Here is a 9,706-nt window from a genome sequence, read left to right as displayed (position 1 = left end):
TCCGGGCGAAGATGAAGAGCGCCCGGCAGGGCGGCGAGAGCAGGTCCAGGTACAGCTCCAGCCCCATCCTGTCGCTGCTGCTTGCTGCCCGCTGCGGTCCCGTGCGGTCCTGTCCCGCCAGCAGTACCCCCCGCGATGGGATGGGACGGGCCGCGCCGCCCTCCCCGCCCACTGCCGAGCGGAGCACCAGCTCCGCCCTCCGCCCTTCCGTGCGGATGTGACAGCGCTGCTCGGGGCCAAGTTTCAACCAGGCTCTGCCACCTCACATCTGACCTCTGGCTTGCCCCAGTAACTGCCCTTAATCGCTTAATGATAAGGAACCCACAGCAGGGCTGGGGGACGTGGGTGCTCAAGAGGCAGAGGGAACTCACAGCTCTTGCACAAGAGGAATTTCCATTCCTGTGACTCCAGCAGCAGCCCAGATACCCGTGCTATGGAAAAACAGCTGGAGAACAAGTAAGCAGTCACACAGCAGGAAAACACCATGAAAATACACACTGCTTCATGGCTACAAAACCCCACATTGCTCCTGTCTTCACAAGATTCCACCACCCTTTCCACCACCCATCCCTTCAAGATTCCCAGCCCTTATTTTGTTCCAATAATGCATTGCTAATGCTGGTGTACATTTATCTTGCTTTACAAAACAATAAGCTGGAGCCTTTTCCTGCCTAAGGTCTTGAGAGGGCAGTTGAAGCTACATGGCAGTGCTCTCAGTATTCTCCCAGAGGCAGCTAAAAATACCAGTGGCATGTGTGAAACACAGACTTATGGCTTGCAGTGACACTAGCTGGCTCCAGGATGTTAGACATCAGACATTTCAGTCTGCATTAACACCAACCTAACACTTAATAATACTCCCAGTTACCACTGGTACTGAACATTAGAAGGAAACAACATAGGCAGCAAAAGGAAAAGGCACAAGACTGCAACAGTGAAAAATCCCTTCAACGACATCTCCATCCCAACCATAGAATATCCTGAGTTGGAAGGGACCCACAAGGATCATCAGGTCTAACTCCTGAGCCCAGGAATCTTTATCAGACAGTGGTTTAAATATATATATAAATATATATAGTATTTATTTAAAAGTTGCAGTCACTTCAGCCTAGCTCTTCCAACAGGCTTCTGCTACAGGCACTGTGCAGGTGTTTATGTGTTTGCAGACAGCTGCTTGTGCAGTAAGATGGAACCATCAGTTGTCCTAGTGCAGAAGTGAAGGCCCAGCCCTCATCATTGGAGGCAGCAGTTCGGTCAAGTCCAAGCTACAGAGTTGATGGTAGTTCTGCATATGCCAGTAGGATGCAAAGTCCTCTTCAAGACAATTGTATCTCAGAATTTATCTTTTTTTTTAACCCAGTAACTGAACTCTGTTCGCAGTGTCCTTGAAAGGGGAACAAGACCTGCAATAGTTGACTTCAGATATGATAAGGTTGAGGAGCCAACCACTCAGGTCCATTCAGGGACCACGACTCAGTATTACTGTGCTGGGGAGCAGTCCATGGCCTGTCCCACTCAGCTGCTCCAGCGCCACGAAACACAACTGTCTCAGCTTCCATCCACTCAGGCTCGTTTTTGTGCTCGCTCGTTCTGTTCAAAGTTAAAGTCAGAGAGGTGACTGAAGATGCCCCTGGCCTCAGACACATAGAAGGGACTTCAGAGGGGAACAGGACAATTTAATAATCCTTCCTGCCCCACTTCTCAAACATTCCTAGTCTACAACTCAAAATCGTTTTTCAAGGACAGACATTTATCAGGAGTCCCCAAATTAGAGAGCACAACACTTGCCCCAATCATGCAGCACAAAGTATATTACAGAGCCCTAGTTCACCCATCTGACAAGGTAAAGGGTACCCTGATTTCATCTGAAAGCTCTCAACCTTCGCACTGGTGTTTATGGGAGGCCTGCAGATAATGCTTCCCTGCCTTGGGATTCCCAGCTTCTACTCAGTATAGCTGTACATTACAGTCTTAAACTCTGGAATAACAAAAGGTTTAATCTCTGCATTTTGTTTGCAGTCCTCTGGGTAGTTGTCAAAATCCCAGCTCCAGAGGTAAAGAGAAAGGCAGAGGAGGAAAAAACCCCACCACAAATCACAGAATTATTTCAGTTGGAAAAGACCCTTAAGACCACTGAGTGCAACTGTTAATGCAGCACTGCCAAACTCACCACTTAGCCATGTCCCCAAGAGCCACATCTACTCAGCTTTAAAATCCCTCCAGGGCTGCTGCCTACCTTTAACAGAAAACCTCTCTCTCCCCTCCCCACCCTTTCTGAGTATTCCAAAAGGCTGCACCCACAAATGCTGGTTTCACAATCAAATGAAATTGTCTCAGTTTAAGGAAAGGATCCTGGACACCAATCCTTGTGCTAAGCATGAACTGCAATAAACAGTGCAAGTTGTAGTTTGATTTTTTAATTTTCTTCCCCTTTTCAATTACCTTGACTGTCTTCTCAAGCTCACACAGAGCTTCTTCATACTGCTGCACCAATGGCTTTAAGGAGTTGCCCTTCACTGGACGTTTCTTTATGTCCTGGATTCCAGCATCCCTCAACATCCGCAGGAACCGGCGTTCCTGTGTAACAAAACAGCACAGGAGATCAAACACCCCATGCCTACCAGCTAGAAAGTGAGCACATGCTGGATTGTGCTGCCTGGTCAGGAAATAATTGAAGTTTCCAATCGCACAGCTCAGCTGACTGGAAAAGGTGGGAAGTAATATGAACCTTATCTTCCTTATGCCCCTGCATCCATCCTTATCAAATGAATCCCACACCAAAGACATACCTGAATTCTAAGGACAAAGCTGAAAGCCACACCCACTTCTCCTGCACGAGCTGTTCTTCCAACTCTGAAAACACAAAAAGGAGTTTCAAGTCAGTTTAGCCCCACAGTCACAGCCAGTATCAACTCCAAGAGCCTGACCCTGAAATTCTCCAGACTTAAGTCCTATTCCAAGCAAAGCTATGGGCTTACTCTAGTGATGCTATGGGCTTAATTTTTGTTAGAAAGCTATTGGCATATTAATGTTTAAAAAGAAATAAAAGCCCTTTTAAGTGCGTATCACTTTTGCTAAACACTTCAAAGCAAACCAAGCTTAGACATCTTCCTTTTGTTCCTTACCGGTGAATGTATGTCCTGATGAACTGTGGCGCGTCATAGTTGATGACATAATTCACTCCCTTCACATCAATCCCTCGTGCAGTGGCATCTGTGCTGATTAACCTGGTTGTAAATGCATAGATAGTAATTTTCAGGTAACATCTCCAGCACTGCACACACAAGTGAAACAGAAGTGAACAGAGCACAAACTCTTGCTCATGTCTGTTCAAACTGGACAGTCAGTCTCTGTCTCTCAGCGTGGCAGGCAGCATTCTAAGTCACTCCTTACTGTCACTGGCATTATTAACTACCCACAGCCCTCCAAGCACCACTACAGGCCTGTTGTTCTCTGTTGTGTATGAGAAGCTATGTAGTGCTTCCAGGCTCTTCAAGCACGGGACACCAAGCCAGACAGCTCCCAGCACACTGGAGATTACAAACCTCTAAGGTATCTGAACATTCCATAAAGGCACTGAAGACTGATGGCGAGGTGTGAAATTCCAGTAGTCAAGGAGGAATTTAAACATCAAGTTTGGATAAAAAGAAAAAGTCTAAAAAGTAAGTATTTACCTCCTTCTCAGAGACATTCCACAGATAGAATCTCACACAGCTACAAAATCACAATGTAAATTAAACATATGGATGGAAGGAAACCTGTACACCAGTCTGAGCAGGGATTGCTTTGGTAACACCATAGTTGGTGCTTGAACCAACATCCCTTTCCTTCCCACAAGCACCAGATGCTCAGCACAGATATCAAACTCCAGATTTGCAAACCTGCGTGTTTTGGGCAACTCTGTGAACAAGCAGTTACATTTACTGCTTGGTATAAAGTAACACACAGAAATTCAGATTACAGCTGATTAGAACAGGCCAAGTTACATGCAGAATAAACAATTCGAAGTCACAAGTCCAAGCCACACCCATTCTGGAACAGGCTCCTGCATGCTCTGTGTCAGAGACTGTGACTGTGTCCTTGGTTCTGCCTAGCTTTACATGCTGGAAACAGCCTGTGTTGGAAGACATGCAGGAGACTCATTTAAGGTGCTCACAGTTGTATTTTCCCTTGTTCAAACTCCTTCATGGTTCTCCTTCTCTCCTTTGGAGGTAACCGAGAAGAAAACTCAGCCACTGTGACTCCACCAAAGGCTTGAACCAGCAGGAACAACCTGCAAGTAAACAGGATAGAAACAGTGACTTCTTTACCTCTGTAATATCACTTGACAGATACCTATAATAGTGATCTTGTATGTTTACCTGTGAGAAGCTTCCCTGGAGTTGGTAAAGCACAACACACGGGTGAACTTCATTGTCAGCATGAAATGCAAGAGGAGCAAAGGCTTGGAATTCAGGTCACAAGGCACGTAACATTGCTGCAGTCAACAGGGAAGAAGTTCAGAGAGAAAAATTACTTCTTGCCAAGACTACCTTCCCTGAAACTCACTACAACTGTCCATGACCTGCACAGGCTTGTATGTTCTACAACTGCCTAACAGCAGCAAACCCAGATCCCAAAATGCCACCTCCTTTAGACTAAGTCACAACTACAGGCTGGGAGGATACAACACAAGGTGGAGACAGGAGATCTGAGTTGTTCTAATGTTGTCACTTCTCCATAGCAAGTAACAACATGCACTGCCTTACTGTCTCCAGGCTGGGCTATATCTACATGCCTTGAAATGCATGTTGTACATATGGACAGTCAGCAAGTGCTACCACATTGCTACTACTTCATAATTCCACTCTCCATTGCTGTTAAACTTAATACCACATGAAGAGAAATTAATAAAAAAAAAATAGAATCCAGTCTTAACCAGATGAACATTAAGAAATGAGAAAACAAATGCACAAGGGGAGAGCTCTCTGGGTGATAAACACTCCCAAAGCCACTTTAGCCCAGCACATCTGTAGTGCAAGGAACCACAGGGAAGACAGATTTGTTTTATAGTAAAACTGTAACTAGATACTCCAGAATTAAACAAATCTAGCTTATTCAAGAGCAGTAACACCATACCGACAGCCCCTCGGGAAGGGTGTACTTCTTGTCAGTATCTGTTTCAGTCTCTGTTCCATCTCCGAGTGTTTTTCTCTCAGAGTAGACAGATGTGAAGAGGCGAGGCTGGAATAAGTCCAGCTGCTGCAGTTTCTCTGGGTCCTGGGTCAGCGTGGCTGAAAACAGCAGTTTCTGTAAGGGTATCTGAGGAGAGCAGGAGCTGAAAGAAACAACAGGTGCAAACCAGGCTTTGAGCATGGGGCAAAGGAGTTCCACCACAAGTGCCTTCAGATAATGTTATGAGGGAAGCAATTAACACTCTTTGATGCTCTTTTCCTGCCCTGGGTCTTTCCTGTAGGTTCTTTTCCACCCTTGTTTTATGTTCACAGCCAGAAATGATCAGCACACTCAATCAACTGCTCAACCTGCATCTGTTACCCCTGCACACATCCCTGCACCCTGCTTTCCAGTGTCCTCATTCCAGTCACTTCCTTCCTTGGCCACTGACCTCAGTTTGTGACACATCTCTACCACTGCTATATGAAAACAACAGCTGCAGACAGAAAATTGCAAGATTTTTCTTCCAGATCCATAACACAGCTTTGTCAGAGGGCATTACTATAGTTACTGTGCAAATGAATCCCAGATTTGCAATCATTCTTTAGTCTAGTTAAGGAAAGCTTGGAGAATACAATAGCCTCTAGTTTAAAGGATATCATCTACCATCAGCTGCTCCCTGCCTTACTGTGTGAGACATTTCTCAGAGGAAGTCAGCTTTGGGGTGCCTGTGAGACTGAAGCAGGGCTGGTGTCCATGCCACCAGTTCAAAGAAATGCATTCTGCAACTCACCTGGCTGCTGTTATAGGCCCTGGTTTGGTCCTCTGAAAAAGCATGTTGGAGTCAGAGTCATTTTCTACTCGGAATGCAGCTTTTACAATTTGGTTCAGACAGTTCTGGTGCATGTCATCGATCATACGGTCAGCTTCATCTACGATCTGAACTCACGAGGATGAAAAACACCACTTGTTAAATACTGGAAGCTTTTATTTTCCTTCTTAAAAATCTGTAACAAATGATCCAGAATGTAAGAGAATGGAAGCTTCTAGTCAATAGGATTGCTTTGTTTGCCCATCCTTAGTCCGAGTTTGCAAGAGGCTAAGCGAGGAGGGGGAAGTGGGTGGATGCTTGGGTGTCATGAGTTGGAATAAAACATCTCATCTTCTGACTGCTGCCTTCACAATCTGGAGCATAGAAAGACCCACAACAACAGTTCCAACAGGGGTGCATTTATGTTCCATGCAAGAACAAAGCAGGAATCACAGCTGCAACAGACCCTGCACTCAGATGGGAGACCTGCGGAGCTGACTCACCAGGAAACGAAGCTGCGTCAGGCTGAAGCCTGGGGTCTGGTTAATGTGATCTGTGAGTCTCCCTGGTGTGGCCACAACAATGTCAGCCAGGCTGCAGTAGCCTGTCACTCTGAAAGGACAAGCAGCCCATCAGTAAGTTTCTCCCTACCCCAGAAAGCATGTAACAGAGATCCTGAGTCAGCAGACCTTAAGGTTTTCCTATTGTTCAATTAACTGAGAAATAATAAAATTCAACTGTGGACTTGACTTTGGAGAGCACACAGAGGTGGCACTGAGTCACCAAACTTCAGTCTCCACTGCATGCACTGCCTCGTTTTAAACACAAAGTGTCATTCTTCATTGCTCTTAAAAAAAAGCTCAATTGCAGCAAAATCTCAGTGTCATTTGTACCTGTGGGCATAAGGTAAACATTTGCATTCTATTCAGCTGGTGAAGAACCCCAAAAATCTGCTAAAACACATCACAAAAAAGGTGCAGTAGCAGGCACTTTGTCAAAGAACCACCAGTGTCCCCCTATCCAAAATCATAACATGATGCTGCAATAGCCTATATTTTGACCTCTGCTTAATAAGATTAATTAGCTTACAATCTCTATAAACCTTATCAAAATACTTTTAACCTACTTTTTCTGGACAAGCATCTCCTGCTCCCTTGCAAAAGGTTTCTGGCCAGTAATCAAAACGGCCTTCAGCCCCGTCCCGTCAGTGTAAATGTTGAACACTTTACTCACCTGCAAAGAGATAGACTTTGTCAGCTGCCACAAAATCAGCTGCAGTAATACTTTCCATTACACTAACAACATCAAACTCACTGACAGGTCTCCAATCTGCTTCACAGAACAGCCAAACTACTGCCTGCAGCAGCCTGTCCCTCAGCCCAGTTCTGCTCAGAGATGGGGAAGAGCACATACCTGTTGTGCCAGTTCTTTGGTGGGCAGAACAACCAGAGCTCGCACTTGGCAAACTACTCGGTCTAACAGAACCTGCCAAAACAAAGGCCAAATGAGTCCCTGAAAGCAGTGGGGAGAGAAGGGGGTTTTTGTACCCATCCTAGTGAGAAAACACGGGCTTGACACATCCTCAGTTTTATGCTTCCATTTTACTCCCTTCCACCCTCCCAACTCCTCATGCTGTGCCTGCTGTCTGAGGAAAGGAATGGGATGCTGACTTGAAGGTCCCTCAGACAGCTCTGAGCTAAACACCTGCTGCCTTACATGCTAATTCCTTGGCTTTTTGTCCCACTTCCAAGTTCAGGTGTCACTTGAACAAAAGCAACCTCAGCAACCCTACAGACACTTCCCTGGGGGTGAACTCACCTGCACAATGGGTATGACAAAGGACAGGGTTTTACCACTGCCTGTGGGTGCTGAGACACAGATGTCCTTGGGGCGATATCCCCCCTGCCCCATCAGATACCCGTTGGAGGCACTTTGGAGAATGGCAGGAATCACCTCTGCCTGAACTGAGCAAAACCAGAAACAAACAAACAAACAATTAATGAACTCACTGATACCATTAAAATGTTATATAAAGCATTCTTTAAACAGGAAGACACATGCAGGGGTCCCAGCATAACCCTGATGGGCCTCTGACACAGCCTATGCTCCAGGCTCAGCAAGACTAAGCAATCGACTGAAGGTTCACCTTCTTCCCTCCTGTCCTTATCCTTGCTTCCAGCTATGCTTTCTACTTATTTAGGAGCTGACATTTATTGTACTTGTTTGCAAAACTGGTAAAGTAATGGAAAGCCAACAGATTTCTTTTTTATTTGAAGTTTTTCTGGTGTTTCAGTGAGTTGCATGCGTTCCTAGACAGCTCTGATCAGCAGAAGAGATGGTGGAAGGACCTAAAACATATTCTTGGCATAGAGAGGAAAAATGTTAGGACACGCGTAAGACTTCCCTCTTTGGGCAGCTCTGAGCCATAACTTCAAGACTCCCTGTTGTGTGAAGCTGCAATTATGAGCAGGTAATAGACTTTTACTCATCCTAGTTAAAGGTTTGAAAATGAAGAGTTAGAGGCAGTACAGTCACTTCCATCCATTAAACTTGCTTTTGGCCTACATTTTACCTGACTACATAAAATATACAGCACCACAAACTCCTTAAGTCAGTTTAGAAAGAAACCAGAGCACTGTGAAGGTACCTGGGAAGAAGGACTCTATGCCATTCATTTGCAGCTTTCTCAGCAGCTTGGGGTGAATCCCTGGGACATCTCTGATTGGACATAGGTTATCTTTGATGCGTTTCTGCACTCGTTTGGGTTGAGCAAGCCACTGAGGTAGGAAGGGCTGAACCTGAGGTGGAGAGAGGAGAATATGGCAATGCCATACTGAAAAGAAGCCTGTTCCTTCTTGACCATCATTGAACTTCAGTCAAACTAGTTACCTTCTGCACTGGCTTGCTGTCATAGTCTCCAAGGATCATCAAACTGGAGGGTGGACAATTTGCCTCTTCCACAGAGGCTGTTAAGGACAACTCCTCCTTTGTGCTTTGGTTTCCTTCAGTTCCTTCCCTGTTCTCTTTCTTCCCTGTTTCAACTCCTTCTGTTTCCTCATTTGTCTTCTTCCTTTTAGAAGATTTGTTTTTAAAGTTGTTTCTGTTTTCCTGTTGGTTGATGTCTTTGTCAGCATCTGGAATTTAGATAACAGGAATGCAGAGCTACAGTTAGAATGTTACAGAAAAGGGATGTAGGCAACGTTTTACAACACAGGACTTGAGCACAACTTGCAAATTCCTCTTTCTTCCTACATCCAGGTGCGAAGCCAAACATTTCCTTGTTGGTATGGAAGCAGTAAGACTGAGATGACATGCTTCCCTCCTCCCCTTACAATAAATTGATCCTCACAGGTTGCAATATTGGGCTTTCCCCTAAAAAATTAATTACCTGGGAAACATATTAAGCAGATGAAAACAAAATCAGGTAAACTGGGCAAGGTACTCAAAGAGCATCCTTAGTCCTTTTTTCTCTGGAGAGCTGTCAACCACAATAAAGCAACGTCCCACAGCCTCAGTTCATCATTACCTGCTTCAGTCTTCTCTTGCTGCACTTTCGATTTTCTTCTACTTTTCTTCTTTTTCGTGGGGCTGCTGCCATCTGCTGTCTCCTCAGGACCTGCCTTGCCTTCAGGAGAGCCGCGAGGCTGTTTTGTCTTTAGCTTCTTTTGTCCTTGCACACTGCGCTGCTCTTCACTCTCTCTCTTTCCTTTTCCTTTCCCTTCCCCGCGTTCACCCCCAGGG

At 45.4% G+C, this 9,706-nt stretch overlaps 1 protein-coding gene across 1 annotated transcript; it reads right to left on the bottom strand.

The window, feature by feature from the left end:
- Positions 1–1,563: 1,563 nt before the first annotated feature.
- On the bottom strand, positions 1,564–9,699 carry DDX51 (DEAD (Asp-Glu-Ala-Asp) box polypeptide 51; the record flags this gene model as incomplete). Its single annotated transcript, XM_009075918.1, has 15 exons — positions 1,564–1,590; positions 2,443–2,577; positions 2,790–2,853; positions 3,126–3,227; positions 4,157–4,273; positions 4,362–4,477; positions 5,119–5,317; positions 5,948–6,093; positions 6,469–6,577; positions 7,092–7,198; positions 7,379–7,450; positions 7,784–7,929; positions 8,613–8,763; positions 8,855–9,099; positions 9,492–9,699. Coding segments are annotated over 15 exons (1,944 nt in total), but the record flags the coding sequence as incomplete, so codon positions are not given.
- Positions 9,700–9,706: the final 7 nt, after the last annotated feature.

The sequence above is a fragment of the Acanthisitta chloris genome, unplaced genomic scaffold (genome assembly GCF_000695815.1).
Source record: "Acanthisitta chloris isolate BGI_N310 unplaced genomic scaffold, ASM69581v1 scaffold30365, whole genome shotgun sequence".
In the NCBI taxonomy this organism is placed as follows: Eukaryota; Metazoa; Chordata; class Aves; order Passeriformes; family Acanthisittidae; genus Acanthisitta; species Acanthisitta chloris.
Note: the sequence above shows the minus strand (reverse complement) of the source record. Positions and strands in the feature narration are given on the sequence as shown.